Consider the following 26,241-nt stretch of genomic DNA (forward strand, 5'->3'; position numbering starts at 1 on the left):
AATGGCATCAGTGTGGGTGTAATGTGCTGAGAAGTTTGATACCAAACTACCCAGTCTTCAGTGTAGTCATTATGGAGCTGTGGAGTTCGTAATGACAAACTCCCAGCACCATATACTCTTTAAGGCTTCACTGCACTTAGAATGTCTGAGAATGGACTTAGACACTGTAGGGGTACAGTGCTCATGCAACTGAAAAGAGGATGTGGCCTAACGCCTAGAGCGGTCAACCTCAAAGCTGGTAAAACAGGTTTGAGTCTCGGCTGGGATGCTCAACATCGTGTGATTCTGGGCAAATCACTTAATCTCTCTATGCGTACCAAAATGAATGTGTCCGTCTGTAATAAAACTGGTGCTCATGTAAGGAGCTCTGATACCTTCAGGTCAAGCTCGCTCTTTATAAAACCCCCACCCCCAACAAACCTGTTACCTAGGCCACGGGCAGTGGGTTGCAGGCATGGCACACAGCGATGTGTGCCATGTCGACTCTTCACTTTTCTCTGCACCAAAACACGCAGCATGCGGGTGGCAGTGTGTGGGTGTTAATGTGCAGGGTCTCTAAGGGTGGCACAATAGGTGCTGCAGCCCTTAGAGGCTTTCCCTGGTCACAGTGCCCTTGGTACCAATGGTACCTTTTTACAATGGTTCTTACCACTATGCCACTTGTGGGTACAAAGGTACAGTTTTAGGAAAGAACACAGGCCCTGAGAACCTGATTGGCAGGTACCCAGGGCACAGCAAGTCAAAGTGCATCAAGTGTCTGGAAACATTGGGGGGTAACCATGCAAAAAAGAGGTACTTTCCTACACAACCCCTCCTCCCCCAAACAAAAGAGGATGAGACTAACCTTTCCCTAGAGAGTCTTCATTGCCGAAGTGGAAATATCTGGAAATGCTGTCTGCATTGACATGGGCAGTCCTAGGTCTGTGTTCCACTTCAAAGTCCATTCCCTGTAGGGAGATGGACCACCTCTACAGTTTGGGATTTTCTCCTTTCATTTGCATTAGCCATCTGAGAGGTCTGTGATCAGTTTGAACTATGAAGTGAGTACCGAACAAGTATGGTATCAACTTCTTCAGGGACCAAACCACAGCAAAGGCCTCCCTCTCAATGGCACTCCAACGCTGCGCCCTTGGGAGAAGCCTTCTGCTTATATAAGCAACAGGTTGGTCTTGGCCTTCATCATTGGTCTGGGATGGGACCACTCCTATCCCTAGCTCAGAGGCATCATTCTGCACTATGAACTGTTTCGCATAATCTGGAGCTTTTAAAATTGGTGCTGAGCACATTGCCTCTTTCATGGTGTCAAAAGCCTTTTGGCAGCTAACTGTCTAGTTCACGTTCTTGGGCAACTTGTTGTAGGTGAGTGCTGTGAGGGGAGTCACAATGGATCCATCCCCCTTCACAAACCTCCTGTAATACCCAGTCAAGCCAAGGAATGCCCTGACTTGGGTCTGGGTGGTTGGAGCTTCCCAATCCAGAATTGTCTGGATTTTGTGCTGTAGTGGTAGAATTTAGCCTCCACCTGCCTGGTGGCTCAAGTACACAACAGTTCCCTGCCCTATCTGGCACTTGGATGCCTTGATAGTTAGGCCTGGAGTTTGCAGGGCCTGTAAAACCTTCCCCAGGTGTAGTGCTAGAGGGACTCCTTTGTTTTGAAACCACGTGATGACCTTTGACTACCATGATTTTAATTGACTTTTGGTGTTTTATTTTACCCTAGCCTGCATGTACTACATTTACATTTTTCTCTGCATGTGCATTTTTCCCTTGAAGATTTCTTTCATATCTCTTGTAGTTTAAAAGTGCCCGTTGTCACAGAGTAAAACAGCTTGCCAAGAACAAAACGTGTGGGATGAGCATTTGAAAGCATGAGAGAGAGGTGTGGAATGTACTTTTTGGTCTCGAAGTGCAGTGTTATGAGCAGTGGTGCACAAATGTGCATTATGTTCTACATTGGCAGATGAAGTGTGTGATGCTATAGGCAGTGGTGCACAAATGTGCATTGTGTTGTACATTGGGAAGCATTTTGAAGTTCTTACTATTGGCTTTGACATGCTCTCATGTCATCTTGAATCCTGACTCTTTCTAGAGCTTTTTGCGCGCACAGCCAGGGCCCCAAATTACTCAAGTTGTTTAGGTTATTCACACTCAAGGTTGTTTTGTTTTCTGCTGGATGGAGGCTTTCGTAAGCTTTGCTGGGATAATGTGTGGGAAGCGTACTTGGTGCCTTTCAGAGCAGAGATTGTTGTGGCCAGAGAAATGTGTGGAATGTACAGTTCTGTCTCCGAGTCAACATACAGAGGCCTGGCCAGCTTCTGTCTTGATCTTGACACAGACTAGTACTTCAGCTCAGTTTTTCGTAACAGAAGAAAGGGGGTGAAGTTTCTAGAACCTTCGCATTAGGTTGAGTAAAGGTATTAAAGGCAGGGGATCTTGGCCGGCAGATGTGAGCTCATTTGTGGGGCAGACGTGTCGTCACAAGAGAATTTGGGATTTCGGTCCCGATCGCAAGTCCTGCCTGGCTGTCAATGTTCTCCACCATCTTGAGTTGACAAGGATGTCGAGTGAACGATCGGTGAGGTGTTTTCTTTGAGTACTGATTTTGTGACGTGTGTGAGTATGCGTCCACATCCAAGTCGCCAGTGATTATAATCATCACAGGTGTTTTCATTGTGATGTGTGGGTGCCTCTGTGCACATTCAAGTCCCTCTTTACTGGTTGTAATCTTCTGATGTATTTAGTTTATATATCATTCTGATTTCTTGGAGGACGTTCATTACTATCTGCTTGTGTTCATTTCATATTATTATTCATGTTTAACAGTTGCATTTGCCAAGTGTGTTATTATATATATATATCTGTATATATATATATATATATAATTCACTGAAAAAACCATAGGTTTCACACAAGTTATAGTTAGCTGTACATTTCACTCGTAAAAAAACAATGAAATTCCCCCGTTATAGTTAGTGCAGGTAACTATAACTCACGCGACCGCAATCCTCTGCTGATGCTAATACTGTATTTAGACACTTATTTGCCCATGTCTTCTTCCATTAAATTTTAGCTATACATATATTACAAATATTTTTTTTTCATAAAGACACATATGTCATCAGCAGAGGATTGCGGTCGCGTGAGTTATAGTTGCCTGCACTAACTATAACGGGGGAATTTCATTGGTTTTTTACGAGTGAAATGTACAGCTAACTATAACTTGTGTGAAACCTATGGTTTTTTCAGTGAATTTGCAAGGTTTTTTAAATGCTAATTCCTAACTATAACATGTGTGAAACCTATGGTTTTTTCACTGAATTAGCAAGGTTTTTTAAATGCTAATTCCTAACTATAACGTGTGTGAAACCTATGTTTTTTTCAGTGAATTTGTACGGTTTTTTAAATGCTAAGTTACTTTACGCCATTCGTGGCGTGCGCGCCCACTTAACGCAGTTCGTTCCGTGCGCGCCCAGTGCGCTTCGCGCACCGCGCGCCCACTTTACGCAGTTAGTGCCGTGCATGCACGGTGGGCACGCGGTGCGCTACGTGCACCGCGTGCCCACGTTACGCTACATGGGCCATGTACGCACGATGCGCTTCGCGCACCGTGCGCACATGGAGGACATATGATGCGCTTCGTTGTGAAAGGTAATATTTTAATTTTTCACATCTGTTATATGCCATGCACAAATGATGCCCTTCGGGGACCGTTTGCACATGGGGTGGAGAGAGTATGGATAATTTTTTTTTTTTTATTAATTTTTACCGTACGCGTAAGCGTAATCGGCGAAATTATCGAAAAAATTAAAATTCCGTTTTTAGCCTTGGGGGATCTTTGAGGACTCCCTCAACATGACTAGGTGCTTAGGAGCTGTCTAAACAGTCCCTTTACATGTTTTTGGCCTTTGTTTTTTAACCCCCTCTCAGACTGCGAGAGAGAAAATGGCGGCCGCCGCTTCCTGGTTTCGATTGATTTAAAGGCTATTTTCTCAGAATCTACTGAACAGATTTACACCAAACCTACAAAAGGCACTTCCTTGACCTGTAGACTACATCTCTGCCAAATGTCAAGGAACTCTGTTCAGCCGTTCGGGCTGTAGCTGTGTCTAAAGGTCCTATGGAAAAATGCATGGGAAAAACGCGTTTTGGGACCCCCCTTTTATCTCAGCCCCCGCTTGACGAATCCCCCCGAGACTTTCAGGGTAGGAGCGGAGCGTAGCGCCCCATTAGTTTTGAAAATTTCGCGAGGATTCGTCGACCGGCGCCAAAGTTATTCCAAATAGAATGTTGCGGTTTTCCTATGGAAACAGGGTCCTAACTATAACTACCTACTGGCGACCGCCAGTAGGTAATATATATATATATATATATATATATATATATATATATATATATATATATCTGTATATATCTAACTGTATACATTCAAATGTTGTTCATTTGACATCTGGGAACGCCTTTCTGTTAGAGAGCAGTGCATAAATAAAACCCCAAGCCTTATTCTGAAAGCAGTATTTGATGTGCTTCATTTTATAAAGTGAAATCCTTTTCCAGGGAATTTTGTGTAATGTTTATTGCTTCGTCATGTTTGAGCCACCGTGTGGTATTCTGTATTATCTGGGAGGGCGAAGCAAGACACCAGGTGGACCAGGTGATTCTGCCAGGAAGAGCTAATCACACCAATATCATCAAGATAAGCTGCACTAAAGCCTTCCAACCCAGCAATGACTTCATTCACCAAACTTTAAGAGGTGGCTGGGGCATTTTTTAGACCAAATGGCATCGCAGTAAACTGGAAGTGCCCATCAGGTGTGGAGAATGCTGTCTTTTCTTTTGCTCCAGGAGCCATGTCAATCTGCCAGTAACCTGCAGTCAAGTCAAAGGTACTGAGAAATTTGGCAGCCCCTAACTTATCTATCAATTCATCTGCTCTTGGGATAGGGTGAGCATCTGTCTTGGTGACAGTATTGAGGCCTCTGTAGTCCACACAAAACTTAATTTCTCTCTTTCCACCCTGTGGATGAGGTTTGGGGACTAGGACCGCTGGCTGGCCCAGGAACTCTCAGAAGGCTCAATGACTCCCAACTCCAGCATCTTGTTGACCTCAACCTTGGCAATAGATTTTGGTTTTGACAGGCATGCTGTCTCCAATGTCCACATCATGGGTACACCAGTGTGTCTATCCATGGGTTAAGGAAAAGAGCTGTGCATACTGTTGTAGGACCTGCCTACAATCAGCTTGCTGTAAGGCAGAGAGGGTGTCTGAATAGACAACTCCATTTACTCCCCCATCTTGGGAGCTGTACCAGAGGAGGTCAGGGAGACGTTCACTCTCTTTCTCCTGATCCACATCAGTAACCATCAACATGGTAACATCAGCCCTGACACAGCAAGTTTTCAGCCGGTTCACATGTATCACCCGTTTGGGGGACCTGCTAGTGCCCATTTCTACCAAGTAGGTGACCTCACTCTTCTTTTCTAGGATAGAGTAAGGGCCACTCCATTTGTCCTGGAGGGCTCTTGGTGCCACAGGCTCCAAAACCCACACCTTCTGCCGTGGTTGGAACTCCACCAGTGCAGCCTTATGGTCATACCAGAGCTTCTGGAGCTCTTGGCTGGCCTTAAGATTGTTGGTTGCTTTCTGCATGTACTCTGCCATCCTGGAAGGAAGGCCTAGCACATAGTCCACCACACCTTGTTTTGGTACATGGTAGAGTTTCTCCCATCCTTCCCACACAAGAGAGAGCGGCCCCCATACAGGGTGGCCAAACAGAAGTTCAAAGGGGGAGAACCCTATTCCCTGCTGAGGCACCTCTCTGTAGGCAAAAGAAGGCAGGGTAACAGAACATCCCATCTCCTTTTGAGTTTTTCAGCTAGACCCATTATCATGCCTTTCAATATCTTGTTGAATCTTTCAACAATGCCATTGGTATGTGGGTGATAAGGTGTGGTGAACTTATAGACCACTCCACACTCATCCCACATGGGTGTCGATTATGCAGACATGAAGTTGGAAATTCGGTCTGATATACCTCCTTAGGAAACCCTACCCTGGTGAAGACACCAATGAGGGCCTTGGCTACTGCAGGGGCTGTAGTAGACCTAAGGGGAAAGGGTTCAGGATATCTGGTAGCATGGTCCACTACTACCAGCATGTATTTGTTTCCTGAGGCTGTGGGAGGTTCTAGTGGACCCACTATATCCACATATACCCTTTCGAAGGGAACCCCAACCACTGGTAGTGGGATCAGGAGTGCCTTTGGGTGTCCGCCTGTTTTGCCACTGGCTTGACAAGTAATGCAGGAGCTGACAAACTCCTTCAACTTTTGGGACATCTGGGGCCAATAAGTCTTTCCTAAGTTTTTGTCTGATCCAGATGTACAGCTAGGGGGATGTCATGAGCCAATGTGAGTTGGAACTCTCAATACAGCCAACTTAGGCACTGCCACTGTCCTAGTGGCACCAGGTTTGGGGCCTCTGGCCTCCATGTAAATGAGTCCTTCCTCCCAGTAGACTCTGTGGGAGCCACTGACATCTCCCTGCTCCTGTGCAGCAGCTTGCTGCCTCAGGCTTTCAAGAATGGGGCAGACCTGCTACCCAGGGCACAGCTGTTCCCTAGAGGGCCTAAGAGCTCTACCTCGTAAAGTACAAGTTCCATGGGCTCAGTTCCCTCTGGGGCTGACAAGTCCTCTCCCTGAGGAAAGGGGTCCTGATCTTTCTGCTGTGTGTAAGCTGTTTCACCAGTCTTCCTACCTTTCCTCTTGGGAGGTTGGGCCATCATTTCAGGCTCCAACTCTCTTTTATCACCCTATGCTAGGCATTGTACTCTTGTTTTCACACACATTATCTCAGGGATGTTTAGCATTGGTGCATGTGTCCTTCATTCTAGTTTTGGAGATTGTCCTGGGGAATCCAGTGATTCTCTCACCATATTGACACTGGCTCCTGTATCCTCAGGGCTTCTACACTTGACCCATTGATTTTGGGGTGTTGCAGGAACGTATTTAAGTTTGTCGGCCATACAGCTAGGGTTGCCAAATCTACCCTACCCATGGAGACTAGTGTAGCTTTTGTGTGCACTCTGATTTGCTCAGGGCACACCATTGATCCCATCCGAAGATTTGCCATTCTAGGGTTAGCTGGAGGGAGGCTAGGGGCTTGCTTGTTGGCACAGGCAGGGTCCCAGTTCGGTGTCCCTTTTGTTACAGTGGAAACACCAGGCCTTAGCAGGATCAAACTTTTCCCCCTTATACCCACAAGAGAGCTGGGAAGAGTTCTTGGGCCCACCCATCTGGGAAGGATTTTAGGGGCCTTTAGAAGACTCTTGGGGGCAGATTTACAAGGCCCTTGTGCCACTTTTCCCAAGTTAAAAATGACGCAAATTGATGCAAGGGCCTTGTAAATAAGCCCCTTGGTTTTTATCTTTGGGCTTCTCACCCTCTTTCCCCTGGGGATGTTTTTTAACCCCTTTCTTCGGGTCACCCCCAGTGGTTGTCTTGGTCACCCTTGTCTTGACCCAGTGGTCCGCCTTCTTTCTCAATTCTTGGGGAGAAATTGGACCTAGGTCTACCAGATACTGATGCAACGTTTCATTAATACAGTTACTTAAAATGTGTTCCTTCATAAACAAGTTATAAAGTCCGTCATAATCCTGCACTTCCAGTCCACCAGCCACCTAGTGATTTTTTGTACTGAGTAGACTACAAATTCCACCTAGGACTGACTCTGGGATTTCTGAGCCCCCTGAATTTAATTCTGTTCCTCAGTTGTGGGTCCAACTCCCTCATTCATGGTACCTTTTATGAGTTCATAAGACTCCGCTTCCGCCCCAGCCAGGGTCAGGGCTCCGTCCCTACACTTATCAGTAAATAGTTCCCAAAGGAGTTCCCCCCAGTGAGTCTTCCTCACTTTCCTGGCTACAAAAGCCCTCTGAAAGGCTGTGAACCATTTGGTGATATCATTACCATCCTCAAATTTAGGGACAATCCCTTTTTGGAGGTTAGGATCATAAGATCCTTCCTTCTCTTGGCTATTTAAATTGCTGCCACCATTTATGGGTCCTAGGCCCATCTCTGCTCTTTCTTTTTCCAGAGCTACGAGCCTAGTATCTAGCTCTAGTCTTTTGGTCAACCTTGCTAAAAGGTTGTCCTCTTCAGTGAAATTGTCTTCACTACCCTGTACAGACTCTGCCCTACCTCTGTAGGCTCTAGAACCTCTACTCCCTGGTCTGGAGGGGTAAGGCACAAAGTCCTCATCCTCCCTAAGTAGTTGAGGTGGTTGGTTTAAGACCTCATCCTCCTCACTACTTTCCACATCTACCTGGAGATCTTCCCCTTCAGTAGTGGGGTGGTCCCTTGCATACCCTGCCCGAAACTCTGGGAGTTCTACTCTGGTAGGGTTGGGCCCAGTTCTTATTTTTTAGCTTTACAGAGAAGCCTTAACTCTCTAAACTCTAGGCTGGAGTAGGGGTGAGGTCGAGCTCCTCAGCCATCTTCTCTGGGTTGCTCATTATTTCACTAAAGTGGGGTTCTTTTTAGAATACCTATATAAAAAGTTCTAAGTACTTCCCCCCTTACAAGACATTTAGAAATTTGGAAAATAGTCAATTCAAAACATGAGTTGTACTAAAGTCAATTGTTTTATTCTTGTCGTGTGATTAGGTGTTGGCTAGGTTTATCCAATAAATGCAAAGTCTTAGACCCCACCTATGATCTACCAATGTCGGAAGCTGCCTCAGTATAGACTATACCAAAGTGAGGTATAGTGTGCACAGAGTCCAGTGGATCCCCAGAGGTACAGCAGAGGCTATATTAGAAAATCACTAACAGCTCTCTTTGTGGTAGTGTGGACGAGCAGTTAGGCTTATCAGGAGTGTGTGTTAAACACTTATGTATTCACTCAGGCAAGAACTGATGGCACACACTCAGAGACTGAATCCAGACCAATTAGGTAAGTATAAAAAAGGTATACTTATGTTTTTATTTCTAGGATCAAGCAGGACTTGGCACAGGTAAGTAGAATATGCTTTTAAATGCTCAACTTAACAAGACAATGCAATTGTCGTTGGAATTGGAGCTGTTACAAGTTTGTATTTGCTTTTAAAACAGTTCAGAATACATTGAAATTTGTGTAACTTTTCAGTTACTTTGACTACTCGGGTGATATGCCCAGATATCACACCGTGGATCTTACAAAACACAGGTAAGTACGACAGTTTTGGGTTCATAGCAAAATGACTTTGGTTGCAATACAAAAGCCAGCTAAGCACTTAAAACATTTAAAGAGAGAAATCATAACATGGGTTCCTATGGAAGAAAATAATGTTATTGGTTTGCAGGTAAGGAAATGACCTACAGGAATAGCTATTTGGGATTAAAACCAAGGTTCCCCAAGGTTCAAGGAGGCACTCAAATCGCACCACCAGCGGCACTAGAGTGGTTGGGTGCAGAGTGCAGGGGCCCAATGTTAGTCAATGGGTTTAGAGGGGCCTTCGGTCTGGGGGTGCTTAAGAGCAGACCACTCTGGTGTGGGTGCAAAGCTCCTGGGGTTAAAATCAGCATGGCAAGGGCCAAAGATCACCACAGGAGCTGCACCACCAGCGGCAGGGAGGTGGCCAGATGCGGAGTACCAAGGAGACATCGGGAGCCCTGTGGGTTCCAATGAAGATCTCTGGTTCGGAAGAGATGCTGCAGGCTTGGTCAAGGAGGTTTCTTGAGGGCAACTGCTGGCAGGAGAGATAAGTTGATGGTTGAGGGATGCTTGGACATCGTTAGTTGGGCCACCCAAGGCCGTGGGACATCTGGTGCAGGGGTGTCTTTAGGCATCAGATTTTCTTACCAGCACTGGTTGCAGTCGGGGGGGACCCCTCAGGTTGAGGCTGCAGGCGTCGGGTAGAAGACCGAGGCAGGTCGGGGATAACCGGGTCCTACGTCAGGATCCCTGGGTAGACCTCCTCGTGGTGTTGGGCCACATGACCTCGGGTTGTGGGCGTCGGGTGAAGAGTGGTGCAGAACCGCAAATCCGGCTGGATCCGGGGTCTGTATTGGAGTCTTTGGGTTGAGCAAGTCCGGTGCTCACGGCAGACTGAGCCGTTTTGGTGAAGGCAGAGTATGTCCTCCGGGTTCTGGATTGCTGCTGGCTGCTAGACACACCAGGGTTTCACTGGTTGCAGGTTGAAGTCTGGACAGGACGGTAGGGTTGGGGCCAAAGCAGTTGGTACGCTCTCCTTCCTTATTCAGCACGTCTCTTCGGTCCTTCTTCTTTCTTCTTCACGTTATCTGAGGAGGCAAGGTTCAGGGTCGCCCCAAAATACTAGATTTAGGGGCGTTACAGGGGTGTGCAGGTTGGAACCAATAGGTCCCTTCCTTGGGGTGAGTACATCCCCTATTATGCCACCCTCCAGTGGGTGGGGGCATGAGCCTCTCTCTGATTGGCTGGGTCCCCTCATCTTCAAGATGGAGGGGACTGACATGTATGCTTCACCTCACCTCCCCCACCTGAGGCGTGGGGTTGGCAGAGGTGGGCACACCGCCCTTCCTAACTTGCTTTTCTTACCGGTTCTCCCGCCCAATGTGGCAGTCAGAACCGGTGGAGGCCGCTGCTGGGGGCCGCTGCTGGGGGCCGCTGCTGGAGGCCGCTGCTGGGGGCCGCTGCTGGGGGCAGCTCCCAAAGGTGTCAGGCCGTTGAAGCTTCAGGGGGGCTTAGCCGTGCCTCGGAATGTGCCAATGGTGGGTACAAAGGTACAGTTTTTGGAAAAGAACACAAGCCCTAGGAACCTGATTGTCAGGGACCCAGGCCACATCAAGTCAAAGTGCATCATCTTTCAGGCAAAAAGTGGGGGGTAACCATGCAAAAAGGGGCACTTTCCTACACCTCCAATGGAATTTCCTCTGGAAGAAGCACTTGGTACTTGAAACACTTGGAGGATTTTTCATCAGCACCTAACTGCACCTCAATCCTGTGCCTTCCGGTCCTAGGTTTGCCTCAAAAAGATCTACAAATGCAGCCTTATTCTTTCCCTGCATCAAACCAGCTGCCATCAAAGCAAACCAGACAGCGACTAAATGTCTAACCATGCACTACACATATATCCATGTCCCCATAGCTCTATTCTCCTTGTCCCCAGAATCTCCTTCTACACTGCTTCTCTCCGCTCTACTCACAAGGCCCAGACATCCTCACTACTCCTTAGCCCCCATGTGCAAGGTTCAGGTGTACAATCCTGACAATGGTTCACTGTTATGTCCTACGTCTCAACATGGGACCCCACAGCCATCATCAGCATCTTCCAAAAGCTTTCACAAGCCACAGCCTCTAGGTGGAAGGTGCCCTCAGTCACTACCGGCCATTGATTTATAAACTCCAGGATTCAAGACGTGTGCCCACCACCAACTCTTGATTGTTTACGTATAATTCTTTACTGTTTTAACGTTTCCTTGCCAGCTATTCTCTGTGCCTCCTTTGGTTCTTTTCATGCTCCTGCATCCTTTCCATGTTATGAAACCTGCTCACAGCATTTCTGTGAGAAAACCTTAAGTCAAGTAAACAAGTTGAAAACAAAACTTTATGTGAGACCCCTAAAGTCTTAGGGGATGCTTCTTCCACCCCTCAAGGTCAATAGAGAGTAGAAACAATTCCAGATTCCTGGAAGGGATCAATTATTTCTCCTATTCATAAAAAAGGCAGCAGGAATCAAGCTAAGAACTACAGGCTTATAGCACTAATTGATATAGACGCCAAATACTTTGCGGGTCTCTTATTGGATTAACTCACTGAATGGGCATCAACGAAAGGCTTAATTCCCATCAATCAGACCGGCTTCCAAAAAAGCACGGGGACAGCGACAAACATCCTCGCTCTTTCACCGTTAATAGACGCCAAAACAAAAGTCAAAAAGCCACTATTCATGTGTTTTATCGATTATACGTCCCCCTTCGATAGCATAGACAGGGGGAAACTTTAGGCCAAACTATCCGGCTGGGAAATAGATCCGAAACTCTTGAATCAGTTAATGTCACTTCATTCCGAGACATGGATTCAAATAAAACTAGGATCAGGCAACTGTCTATCAAGGAAAATAATGACCACAAAGGGGCTGAAGCAAGGATGCGTTCTTGCCCCGACTTTGTTCAACCTCTTTCTCTCAGATCTTTCAGCAGAGCTTGACAACTGCAACCATCATGCCCCTAATTTGGGAGGCCTAACACTCTTGAATCTATTGTACGCGGACAATTTAATACTGATTAGCAGAACCCCAGTCGGCCTGCAACATCCTATAGGTGCCACTAGCAGTTTCTCAGACAAGAATGGACTATCGATAAACTAAGAAAAATCTAAAGTGATGATACTCAACTAAAAGGATAAAAAACACCAACTTCGATGGGAACTGCGAAGTCAACAGCTGGAGGTGGTCAAAGAATATAAATACCTGGGCCTAATCTTCGATAGAAAGGGATCGTTTGGGCAACAAAAAGCATTGATCAGAACAAGAGGGATCACACTGGCAGTAGCACTAAAAAACATCATGCAAAATATAACGGGTCCAAATCTAACGCCTCTTGTAGAAGTGCTCCAAGCAAAACTGCTACCAACTATCACTTATGGTAGCGAAAGCATGAGAGGGAGAGACGAGACAATCTTGGACAAAGTGGTATCAAAAACAATACGAATAATATTTAACCTCCCACAGTACACCTCGCCAGCACAATTAAGGCTAGAGTTTGACCTCCAAAAACAGCAAGTAGCTCGCAAGGGTGCCTACACCAACTGCTGGCACAAAATAAAGGGAGCAGAGCCAGGCTCTCTGGACTCATATCTATGGAAAGAGCTGGAAAGGAGTAAAGACAGCCCTGCAATGGTCTACCTCCAAACGGCAATAAGCTCTCTTACCCTACAAGACCTTTGGGAAATGAATGGACCTCTCAAAAATTTTAAGAAGCTTGTAAATAAATCAGTAAAGCTACAATCTCTGGAGGAAGAGAAGGCTACATTGACTTAGAGGGCTCACGGGTGGTCCGTTATCCAGAGTTATACAAGGTCTTTGCCACAAGATTACTTGGGAACAGGGTTCTCAAGGAAAGTGAAGGAATCCTACCTGAAATTGAGGATGGGAGTCTTACCAGTAAGTCAGCACCTCCCACCCTGGGAACGCCCAGAAACAACAACGAACTGCAGAATCTGCGGTGATTTTAAAGAGGACGTCCTGCATATACACGTAGGCAAGCATTAAAAACCAGTCTTGAAGGGAGTGACACTCAGTTAGCACGCAGACTGGTCCGATTCATGAGTATAGCAAAAACCATGTTAAACCTAACTGCTAATTGACGAATCGATTACCTAAGGCCATAATCAAAATGTAGAACTAGCCGCTCAACCCTTAACTGTTAAGTACTGTCCCAAATTTTTATACGAGGACAAACCGAGTCACTACTGTGGATCTGTTAAGAGTTTCATGGTATAGAGAGCAGGAAATCGACCTTGTTTAACAACTGTTAATTCTGAACTTTTTAGGTTCTTTTATTGTATCTTAAACTTTGCACAGTAACAAAATTTCATATGTTTTACTTTTTTCACAATAGTATAAATACTTGTAAATTTTAAATGATTTTTGAATTAATCTTACTGTAATTCATGCGTATTTTGCACAGGCTGATTCTGAATGTAGTTTTCCACTGCAAAGATTTTAATTAATCATGCAATAAAGATAATGTAATTGAATTGAATAGGGGAATATGTGTTTCTGTGTGTATTAACAGTGCTTATATATTGTTTTCTTGCTTGTTTCCAGCGTGTGGTCAGCGGCCGTTCTATATCCCCAGCGACCCTGAAAATCTGGAGGCCCAGACTGGAGAATTCCCCTGGGTGGTATCCCTGAAGCTGTCTGTCCATCACTTCTGCGCTGGCTCCATCCTGAGCCGATGGTGGATCCTGACCACGGCCAACTGTGCCAACATCATGTAAGTCCCCCCATTTCACTTGGACTAGAGGGGCGGGGCGAGATGCAAGCACAGTGAAATTGGACCACACTCTGCACTTCTCTCAAGGCGTGTCAGATTTGCTTCTGGAGGCAGAAACAGTGCCCGAGTATACTGTGGTCTTGTCCAAGCCCTCTTGTAAGGCACACAGATGTCTATTCACACTCATTATCTTAAAGCAAAGGACACAAAGGCAAAGGAAGAATAACTAACAGGCAAAACCATGTGGTGCCACAACACACTTAAAGTAGCTGTCTGGGCCTTCTCACATTGTCTATAAATAATAGTTCGAGAAACCTGACTCAATCTGCAGGTGTGAGATTTAGAGGTACAATGTGAAAATTTGGATGACTTTATCAATGCACAGAAAATTCCAACTAAAAGTCAATTTAGTTGAGCAGTTCTAGAACAGCACCGGTTCTACAAACACAGAGTACGTTTCCTACAGGTCTCTAAAGGTCTGTAAGGGGCAGATTTACGAGGACTGGCGCATACCTGCATATTAGCAGGGATCCGCCAGTAAAGATGCGACACGCAGGAATACCCTTGTGCCACCACCAATGCGTCGAATTTACAATGCGATGCACTGTGGCGCAAGGATAGTCAGATGCGTGTCGCATCTTCTGGCGTAAGGGCAGAGCATTGCTGGAGTTATGTCGCAAGTGCGACACAACTCATGGTGGCGCATTGTTTACGACACCGCTGTATCACAGAAGTGACACAACGGTGTCGTAAACATGTCGCAAGGGGCTTGTAAATCTGCAACTAAATGTGTTGCTAGTCATGTTTTATCACCCACTTGGTGATAAGGGCCTAAAGAATGAATTCAATGCAGATAAAAAGCCAGTTTAATCCTTGAATCCCCCAAACACAGAAAGACACATGTATTTAATTCCATCGATATTTTAGGATTATGCTATCCTGTTTTTAGGTTTAATCGTAAAATAACTGATAAAATCCCACTGAAAGGGCAACAGCACTCATCAGTGTAAGCATGTTAACACTTCACAACCACAAACAAAAATGTCTTTCAAACAAAGGAAATTGAGAGAGAATGAGTCATTTTTACTTCTGTCTCACGGGGCTGAGGCAATATAACTTTCTTATACAAGCAGCAACAAGAAAGACTGGTCTTGCGTTTTGTTTATTAGTAAAGTCATTCAAACATTGTTTCATCTTACTTTTCTTTCCTCCATTTTTGTCTGTGTGGATTAAAGGTGCAAGCTTTAGAAGAATGTATTATGTTTGATCTAAATATTTAATACACTGGTGAGGATCTGGGAATATTCAAACCATAATTGACCTTTTGTCAGTGTTTAATTCTTTCACTGATTGGCTCATAGGAATCTTGGCCAACATGAACTACCACAGTCATCCATGTAAATTCAAAAATGACTACGCTATTGGCAGGGTTCACTACCCGTACAATGTCACAATATTCGGTAAGGAGTAGGTGAATAACCCCTAACTCTGTCCAGTGATTTTTCTATTGAACATTTGATTAAAGCACTCTTTCCGTTTTAACCCCTTATTAATCCCGTTGTAGGAAAGTAGGATCTGCTTTAATGGTTACCCCTACTTTTTGCTGTTGTCATGATGTTTTACTAACTAGTCTGGGATCCTTCTAATCAGGACCCCAACCTCTATGCTTCTTCCCTAAATTGGACATGGTGAGTACTTAGGTACACCCCAGATTGGCTACAGGTGTACCCTTGTAAATCCCTAGTATGTGTTACTAAGGTACCCAGGGCAGAGGTACACAAAGGGTCCCCCATGGGATGAAGCATGTATTATGCCACCCATGGGAGACCACTCAAAGTGTGACTACAGGCCTGCCACTGCAGCCTGTCTGGGCTGGTGCTAGCACCACTTACGAAAGATATAGGTTTACCTATATCCAAGGACACTGCACTTAAAACCTATAAGTCACCCCTAAGGCAGGCCTTTCAATCCTGAAGGCAGGGTGCTCGGTTCTAAGTGTGAGGGTGCCCCTGCATGAGCAGGACACACCTGCAATCTTCGGAGTCCATTTTCCTGGGTTGCAAGTGCATCAGCCATTACGATACATAGAGTGGCCATGCGTCCTTATGCAATGGGAAACTGTAAACTGGCTGGAACAAACCCTCTTGTGTTGGAAGACAGGTTGAACCTAGGGGTTGACTCCACATCCCAGGGGTCACGGGAGCAGTGGAAACATCAGCCAGATGCATGACCTGAGAAGAGCAATGACAAAAGGAGAGTTCAGACTGATCGACAAAAAGGGCAATAGACAGCTTTCCTGTAGGAGGGTGGAATCTGACTAATGGTTGCCCCCAACTTTTTGCCTGGTATTTAAGTGGTGTTTGACTAGTCTGGCTGGGATCCTGCTATCCAGGACCCCAGCCTATCTGCTTTCTCCGTAAAACTAATGTGAAGTACCCTAGGTACGAACTAATTGGATGCTGAGGATGCCCTGACAGTCCCTTGTAGATGGTACCCTAGGTACCCAGGGCATGGGTCCCTCAGTAGGCCTACCAGGGCTGCAGCACTTATTGTGCCACCCTGGGACAGCCATACAAACTGACACCACCAGACCACTACTGTAGTCTGGGTAAGGTGGTGCTAGCACCCCTTACAGGGATATAGGTACCCTATATCCCACCCCATTACAACACATGTACTCTCATAGGTCACCCCTATAGCAGGCCTTGGTAATCCTACAAGGCAGGGTGCTGAGGTATGTGTGAGGGGGGACCCCTACATGAGTAGGGCCTCTCTGCAACACTCGTAAAATCATTGCTGGGTTGTTTGTAGTGTAGCCATACCATATACTCTTAACCGCATTATAAGTCTATCGCGATAGCTTGATAACTTGAGAATGGCTACACAGAACCATATCGTGTTTGGTGTCAAACATGTAGGAATCATACCCCCAGTCAAGCCATGGGCATGAGGGTACGATTCCCCCCTGCTAGAGGGGCGATATGGGAAAAGCGGCAGAATTTAGACACCAATTTAAAAGTGCACAAGCAGTACAAAATGGCTACTACCCGCCACCTACACGACCCTGGCTGGCTGTTGCTGGGGAAAACCCCAGCCTCGCCAGCTGGACAATAGGGCTCCTGTGGCAGGGAGGTGCTAGCATCTCCCCAGACAGGATAATGTGGATTGGAACCGGGTGGGTGCACCAAATGTCCTTTCAGAGTTGCACGTAGGCAGCTGCAGAAGCCTCATTCTGCATACACCGCTTGGAACCGGTTCAGGGGCATCCTGCCCCTCGCCCTGGCGGGAAACACACAAAGGGGAGAGGGTGTAGCCACCCTTTCCCGCCTCACCTCAAATTGGTGGACACTACTCTGGACACTCCCCTAATCTTGGGGATAAAGGTGAATAACGTGGCCCCAGAGCTTCAGATTAATCTTGAACTTTACAGTCTTGACCTTCGACTTGCTGCTGCCCAGCTGACGGAAGAAATCTCCCTTGGGATAAAGGAGTTATCCCCTGCTTGGCAGGCACCTGAAACACTGCAAGTGACCCGGTTGGAACTTCGCTGCTCTCACGAACTTCGACGACTTCCAGAAGCCTTGAGGTGGGTTTCCAGCGCATCCCAGAGGCCAGTGAGTGTGCTCAACGAGTTTGGGCACCGTGGACCGCGTGGGTGCCGAGATCCCCAATACCCCAGGACACCAGCCACCTCTTGCGTGGCACACGACCGTGACCAGTGGGGAAGTCGTGCTTTGGCCCGTTTTCGAGCCAACCACTCTACAGCAATTGTGCCAAAGACCAGTGCCCTAGCCCCCTCCGGTGGCCCGTGGGTGCCCTTTTAAGCACGCTAAATTGCCGCCTCCCGCGGTCCCTTGTCTCTCGACTTGTGGGCCCTAGCGGAAGTCTATCTCTACAATCAAGAGTTCCCCTGGTTGCTCCAGGCCTGCTCTACAGTCTCCTCGAAAGAGACCTCTCCCAGACCTCGTGGGTCTGCACTGTAGCAGATTTGTTTATTCTTCGTGGGTTGCGGTTGCCAAGGCTTAGTGGATCCAATCCGGACACTAACACCGCAGCGACCCTCATCCGACGTGGGACAGTTGCCCTCCTGAAGCTGGCCTTCCTTGAAGCCTCCCGGAGCCCGTGGCTGCAGATCCAAGCTACACCATTTTCCACCTGAAGCACCCGACATCGAAGGGCTCTTTGCTTTGAGCCTCCTGGTCACTTTGCCGTGACCCAGACTCTGTCCCCTCTGCTTTCAGGTACTTCTCTACAATCTTCACATCTTTGATCTTCACGGCATCATCGACGCTTTTGGCTAACAGAACTTTTGACTATTTTCCCATTGAAAATCAGCCCGCGACCCGACAGCAGAAACGACCTATGCACCCGGCTTCCCTGGGGCAGGTAACAGTGGTACCTCGGTACTCTCGTAGTAGTGGGCTCCTCAAAAGCTTAAGTTTGAAGTTTTAACTTTGTACTCCTGCTAGAAGTATTTTTAAACTCTTTATTTCCAACCGCGCCATTCTCCATAGGCTGTAATAGAGATCCCGATAGCAGCTACTTGCACTGCACTCGCCTCCCGTGGGTCCCCTTCCTCATAACCTGGGGTGGATTCTTAAGGGGCCAGCGATCCTGAATGCCCTAGGCATTGCCTGTAGAATTGTCGTGGTTCTTATACCACTTTTTTAGTATATGGTTTGGTCCCCCCCTGGGGCCCAATGTTAATAGTGCTATTTATTATGTCTATCAATGCTTGTTTGATATTGTAACTTTGCCACAGCTTCATAAAGAGACTGTGGGATTCTGTCTAGAATAAATACATATATTTTATATATATACCTGTGTGGGCTACTCTTTCATTTGGCTATTCAAGAGGTTATTGTGGTAAAACAATAAGCTTAACACTCCTTCAAGACTTAGCCTGAAGGCTGCTCTCCATAGCTACCACTAGGATAGCTTTCTTTAAAGGTTGTCTTAAACCTATCATCAATAAGAGTCGAATTGGACTGGTGCAAGGTGTCCCTATAACTAGGAGACAGCATATGCCAGGCCAACTTCTCACATTGGTGTGCAGCGGTTGGATTCAAGCTTGCCATTGTTTTACCAGACAACAAATTGAATTTCTAAAGTGAAAGCCACTAGGTACCAAAGGTACATATAAATTCAAGCTTAGAATACAATAAGTTCTACTGAACTTAGGAGTTGTGTGTAGAGGGTTTAGCACACCTTGACTACAACTCAAGAAAGGGTTCAGTAGGCCACACTTAGTGTAGGTAGATACACCACTATCACTACACTAGAAATGTCTTTAGGTTCAGGTGCCCATAAGGCTCTGGAAGGACCCCAAAGGGTCCCAGTCGACAAATATGATCATCTCTCCTTTGCTGATCTCAGGGAGATGTGCACCTTTAGGAAACTTAAGACAAACAAAGGTGCCAATACCCAACGTCTCAGGGAAATCCTGCTCATAGCAGACTTTAAGCAGACTTTAGGGTCTGATGGGGTAGACAGGTTGGGTGGGCACCCTTCAGAAGAGGACCCTCCTAGAGAGGACTCTGATGAGGACCAGGAAGAGGATGAAGATCCTGACCTGGAAGAACCAGACCACTCACAACTTGGAGGTGATGGCCCAAGAGGCACTCTCTCCATCCCTAAAGGGAGAGTGGTGGATCTAAGTAGAAGGAACAGATCCCCCTCAGTGGGGTCCAACCATTCTAGGAGATCCAAAAGGACCTTTGCCTCTCCTCGGAGGAGAGAATCCTCCCAAGAGAGGAAATGCAGATTGCTCCAGTTTGAGCAGGCAAAGCTACAACTAAGGAGAGAGCAGTTAGCATTAGACAGGGAGTCCCTGGAGCTTCAGAAAGCTTCAAGAAAGTGGGGTCTAGAGACCCCTGGTGGCAGTAATGAAACCACTAGAGTTAGAGAGAAAGTCCCTGACAATAGGAACCTCCACAAGATTGTGCCCCCCTATCATACAGGGGATGACATCCACAAATGGATATCTGCTCTTGAGAGGGCCTGTAAAGTACAGAGGGTCCCAGTAGAGCAGTGGGTAGCAATCCTGTGGCTCTCCTTTGCAGACAAAGGTAGAGACAAGCTCCTCTCTGTTAGAGAAGAGGATGCTGATGATTACTATATCTTGAGAGATGCTTTAATAGATGGGTTTGGCTTAACCACTGATCAATACAGACTTAAGTTCAGAGACACCCAAAAAGCACAGGATCAAGATTGGGTAGACTTTGTTGATTGTGCTACCAAGGCATTGGAAGGTTGGTTAAATGGCAGTAAAGTAAATAATTATCAAGGATTGTATAATCTCATAATGAGGGAGCAGATTCTTAATTATTGTCAAAACCAACTCTTACACCAGCACCTGGTGGACTCTGATCTGACCTCTCCCCAAGAATTGGGAAAGAAGGCAGACAAATGGGTCAGAACCAGGATCAGGCCCAAGAACCAAGGTGGTGACCAGAAGAAAGATTCTACCAAGCCAAAAGAGAAAGGTGGGGATAATAAAACAGAAAAGTCCCCTGAAGGGCCCCAAAAACCCAGTGCTGGGGGTGGGTCCCAAAATCCTTCCTCTTCTAACAAGAAACCATATTGCCATGTGTGTAAGCAACCTGGCCACTGGAAAACTGACTCCAGTTGTCCAAAGAATGGCAATAAAGAAAATGTTCCTCCAGTTGCAGCTCCAACACCTCATGTTGCTACTAGTAGTAATCCCCCAGGTGGTGGGAGTGCACCCAAAAACTTAGTTGGGTTTTCTTGGGGAACTCAGGTGGACTCTGGCCTACCCAGGTCCCCTACACAAGCAACTCTAGTCTGTGATGGTGGCATGGGGTTTGCCATCTTTACCAAGAGTCCCAGTATTCTGGGCAGGTACAGACAAGAGCCCATGATCAATGGTCAGAAGGCTGTGGCCTACAAGGACACAGGGGCTAGTGTCACCATGGTGACCAAGAGACAAGTGCCCCTAGAACAGCTTTTACCTGGGTTTAGCTACCAGGTGACCAACGTTGATGGAGTTAGGACAGACCCATCCCATGGCAGTAGTAAATCTCAGCTGGGGAGGGGTCACTGGCCCAAAGAGAGTGGCAGTGTCCCCAACCTTGCCTGTAGATTGTCTACTGGGGAATGATCTGGAAATCTCAGCCTGGGCTGAGGTAGTTCACAAGGCCCATTTGAAAATGGTAGGAATCCCTGAGAGAGTGGATGAGACCCTGAGGGTCTCACCTCCACCCCAGGAGAAAATAAAGGGAGTGAAGCCTGAAACTATGGATCACTCCACCCAAACAGAGAGCATAGGGGGTGAGGGACAGCCCTCCCCCCACCAGACTAAATGTAAGGGTCCAGTTTCTCAGGAAACTTGTGAAGTAACTGACCCAGAAGTGGACAGGCCTGGCCTGGCCACCTCTCTGATGGCAGGGGATCCTTCCAAGGTGGTACCCAGTCTGGTGCAGGTATCCTGCCCCTCTCTACCCTGCCTCAGTCAGCCCAGGGCTGCAGAGGTCAGGGAGGTCAGTGGACCCTTAATAGGCCCCTGTCCAGAGGAACCCCCTCATCAGCAGATTAGGGACACCCAGCAGAGTAGTTTCAGCCAGGTGAATATTCCTCTACAAACTGAGGGATCCCCCTTACCCCTCAAATGGATGTTGTTGGGCCAGGGAAACCTGGGGCATAGTTGCCCCAAACCTTCCAGTGCCCTCCACTATTCCAACCAAAGGGATCCAACCCCCAGCTGTAGGCAGCCAGAGGTTGACCCTTAGGGCCAGATATGACACCGTCATGGGCAGAAAGGCTACCATGGTGACCAGTGACCTGAGGAGGTTGAGACCAACCCAAATAGGGCCTCACTTCCAGACTCAGACACCCCACCAGCCCACCTCTGTACCAAACACCACTACAGGTAATTCCCCTAGACTTTGGAGAAACTCTAGAACCCCTTGGGGTAGGATTTCCCAAGTGGACCATGAGACAGGGAGCACCCATGCTAGTGCAGGTTCTTCCTTATATGGCCACTCAGGAAATAAAGGCTTATCTGGACAAGGTTAGCCTTATCTCCTTTCGTTTGGGGGGGGGGGGTTATGTAGGAAGGTGGGATCTGACTAATGGTTGCCCCCAACGTTTTGCCTGGTATTTGAGTGGTTTTTGACTAGTCTGGCTGGGATCCTGCTATCCAGGACCCCAGCCTATCTGCTTTCTCCCTAAAACTAATGTGAAGTACCCTAGGTATGAACTAATTGGATGCTGAGGATGCCCTGACAATCCCTTGTAGATGGTACCCTAGGTACCCAGGGCATGGGTCCCTCAGTAGGCCTACCAGGGCTGCAGCACTTATTGTGCCACCCTGGGACAGCCATACAAACTGACACCACCAGACCACTACTGTAGTCTGGGTAAGGTGGTGCTAGCACCCCTTACAGGGATATAGGTACCCTATATCCCACCCCATTACAACACATGTACTCTCATAGGTCACCCCTATAGCAGGCCTTGGTAATCCTACAAGGCAGGGTGCTGTGGTATGTGTGAGGGGGGACCCCTACATGAGTAGGGCCTCTCTGCAACCCTCGTAAAATCATTGCTGGGTTGTTTGTAGTGTAGCCATACCATATACTCTTAACCGCATTATAAGTCTATCGCGATAGCTTGATAACTTGAGAATGGCTACACAGAACCATATCGTGTTTGGTGTCAAACATGTAGGAATCATACCCCCAGTCCAGTCATGGGCATGAGGGTACGATTCCCCCCTGCTAGAGGGGCGATATGGGAAAAGCGGAAGAATTTAGACACCAATTTAAAAGTGCACAAGCAGTACAAAATGGCTACTACCCGCCACCTACACGACCCTGGCTGGCTGTTGCTGGGGAAACCCCAGCCTCGCCAGCTGGACAATAGGGCTCCTGTGGCAGGGAGGTGCTAGCATCTCCCCAGACAGGATAATGTGGATTGGAACCGGGTGGGTGCACCAAATGTCCTTTCAGAGTTGCACGTAGGCAGCTGCAGAAGCCTCATTCTGCATACACCGCTTGGAACCGGTTCAGGGGCATCCTGCCCCTCGCCCAGGTGGGAAACACACAAAGGGGAGAGGGTGTAGCCACCCTTTCCCGCCTCACCTCTCATTGGTGGACACTACTCTGGACACTCCCCTAATCTTGGGGATAAAGGTGAATAACGTGGCCCCAGAGCCTCAATTAATCTTGAACTTTACAGTCTTGACCTTCGACTTGCTGCTGCCCAGCTGACGGAAGAAATCTCCCTTGGGATAAAGGAGTTATCCCCCTGCTTGGCAGGCACCTGAAACACTGCAAGTGACCCGGTTGGAACTTCGCTGCTCTCACGAACTTCGACGACTTCCAGAAACCTTGAGGTGGGTTTCCAGCGCATCCCAGAGGCCAGTGAGTGAGCTCAACGAGTTTGGGCACCGTGGACCGCGTGGGTGCCGAGATCCCCAATACCCCAGGACACCGGCCACTTCTTGCGTAGCACACGACCCTGACCAGTGGGGAAGTTGTGCTTTGGCCCGTTTTTGAGCCAACCACTCTTCAGCAATTGTGCCAAAGACCAGTGCCCTAGCCCCCTCCGGTGGCCCGTGGGTGTCCATTTACGCACGCCAAATTGCCGCCTCCCGCGGTCCCTTGTCTCTCGACTTGTGGGCCCTAGCGGAGGTCTATCTCTACAATCAAGAGTTCCCCTGGTTGCTCCAGGCCTGCTCTACAGTCTCCTCGAAGGAGACCTCTCTCAAACCTCGTGGGTCTGCACTGTAGCAGATTTGTTTATTCTTTGTGGGTTGCGGTTGCCAAGGCTTAGTGGATCCAATCCGGACACTAACACCGCAGCGACCCTCATCCGACGTGGGACAGTCGCCCTCCTGAAGCTGGCCTTCATTGAAGCCTCCCGAAGCCCGTGGCTGCAGATCCAAGCTACACCACTTTCCACCTGAAGCACCCGACATCGAAGGGCTCTTTGCTTTGAGCCTCCTGGTCACTTTGCCGTGAACCAGACTCTGTCCCCTCTGCTTTCATGCACTTCTCTACAATCTTCACATCTTTGGTCTTCACGGCATCATCGACGCTTTTGGCTAACAGAACTTTTGACTATTTTCCCATTGAAAATCAGCCCGCGACCCGACAGCAGAAACGACCTATGCACCCGGCTTCCCTGGGGCAGGTAACAGTGGTACCTCGGTACTCTCGTGGTAGTGGGCTCCTTAAAAGCTTAAGTTTGAAGTTTTAACTTTGTACTCCTGCTAGAAGTATTTTTAAACTCTTTATTTCCAACCGCGCCATTCTCCATAGGCTGTAATAGAGATCCCGATAGCAGCTACTTGCACTGCACGCGCCTCCCGTGGGTCCCCTGCCTCATAACCTGGGGTGGATTCTTAAGGGGCCAGCGATCCTGAATGCCCGAGGCATTGCCTGTAGAATTGTCGTGGTTCTTATACCACTTTTTTAGTATATGGTTTGGTCCCCCCCTGGGGCCCAATGTTAATAGTGCTATTTATTGTGTCTATCAATGCTTGTTTGATATTGTAACTTTGCCACAGCTTCATAAAGAGACTGTGGGATTCTGTCTAGAATAAATACATATATTTTATATATATACCTGTGTGGGCTACTCTTTCATTTGGTTATTCAAGAGGTTATTATGGTAAAACAATAAGCTTAACACTCCTTAAAGACTTAGCCTGAAGGCTGCTCTCCACAGCTACCACTAGGATAGCTTTCTTTAAAGGTTGTCTTAAACCTATCATCAATAAGAGTCAAATTGGACTGGTGCAAGGTGTCCCTATAACTAGGAGACAGCATATGCCAGGCCAACTTCTCACATTTCCAAAAAGAGGGGCTTAAACTCGCTTGGGTTGTGAGGAAAAACAGGTAAGGGGGAACATGAAAGAAAGAATGGGGCAAAGTTGTGATCTGAGCTGGGGACAAGAAGGAAGATTGGAAAAACGCATTGTGGGAGACATTGAGAAAGTCCCGTTGGTATGTGGTCCCATCTCACAATGAAACACCTTCTGTGGTCAGAAGGTACAGAAGATAAGACTAAACAGGGTGGGGAGAAGAGAAAAAGCGAAGAAAGGGGGCATAAAAATGTAACAGACAGTATGGGGTGTTTCTCCCACTGTAAACAAAGCAAACCCATTTGTTTTGGAAAATGGGGATTCAGCTCGTTGTTTCGAGAGCCTAGATACATCCTTGTCAAGTCAGAACTGTCAAGGTTTTGCAAGCTTTGATCTGTCAGAGCAGGATTTGTAAAATGCACACGTCTGTCACGTGAACACATACGGGCATATTTATATGAGGCTTGCGCCGCCGTTGCGTCACTTTTAGTTCCGTAATGTTGGCGCAAACGTTTTAACCATATCTATGAGGCCACGCAAAGCCATTTTGCGTGGCTTTGAATGGCCTCTTTGCTATGGAGTACAGCAAGGAAGTGAAAAATCGCTGCGTTGCCTTACTCTGTGTCATGGAGGCATTCCATGGGCGTTGCGGTGGGTGTTCTCATGGATTTTGACTCTGCCCCAGATCTACAAGAGCATGGAAATCTGGGAATGTGCCAAAGACTTACGCGTCCCCAGGGGAGGCACAATGAGGAGAAATATCTCGGTTTTTCCTCTTTCAATGTGTGCTGCATTGTGCAGCACACATAGAACAAGGAAAACACATCTTGTGATTGTTTTTGTGCAGGTAACTGCACCTTCCTGCCCAGAAACGATCCTGCCTAACACAGACACCCTTGCACCATGGTGCCGGGGTGCCTGTGTTGGCGCTAGGCAGCCCAAACGGCGCCAGTGCAGGGGAAAGGAGAGTAATGCGCCGTATTGCGTAAATAAGGTGCATTCCTGTCCTTTCCTTTTGACGCAGGGCAGTGACCAGCGCCAGAAGCCCAAAAATCTGGGGCATAACCCCCTAAGCAGAAACACCGGAGCAGCACGGCCTCACACGGAGATTCAGCTGCGTCAGCATTCTCTCCTCACTAGAGTCACCATGGGAACTGGCAGGTGACCAGCCTCCTCGCCCACTCCTGGGCATCCCTCCAGTATACGGGCAGACTGCACCCTAAAGAGGGCAGAGCACAGATGGAACTGCCTGATGAGACACACAGGGCTTGAGGCTGCTCAGTGCTGGCAGGGGCATAGCTTAGTCACTGAGGTCCCTGAGGTGAATCGTAAATTTCCCGAGTAAAGAGCATTGAGCCGAAGGGTGGAGGGATGAGCAAGCTTCCCATGAGTAACAGGTTCAATACCGATTTACATTAGGTGGGGCCCTGTCTCAGTTTCTGATAAAAAAATTAAAAC

General features: G+C 47.5%; 1 protein-coding gene across 1 annotated transcript in view; it reads left to right on the forward strand.

Annotated features, from left to right (window-relative positions):
- The window catches only part of LOC146797168 (uncharacterized), a 468,769-nt gene that overhangs the window by 115,969 nt on the left and 326,559 nt on the right, over positions 1-26,241 (forward strand). Inside the window, exon 7 of the mRNA XM_085631505.1 lies at positions 13,787-13,955. Within this exon, the coding sequence (XP_085487631.1) occupies positions 13,787-13,955 (169 nt within the window). The remainder of the gene's footprint in view (positions 1-13,786; positions 13,956-26,241) is intronic.

The sequence above is a fragment of the Triturus cristatus genome, chromosome 10 (assembly GCF_964204655.1).
Source record: "Triturus cristatus chromosome 10, aTriCri1.1, whole genome shotgun sequence".
Classification (NCBI taxonomy): Eukaryota; Metazoa; Chordata; class Amphibia; order Caudata; family Salamandridae; genus Triturus; species Triturus cristatus.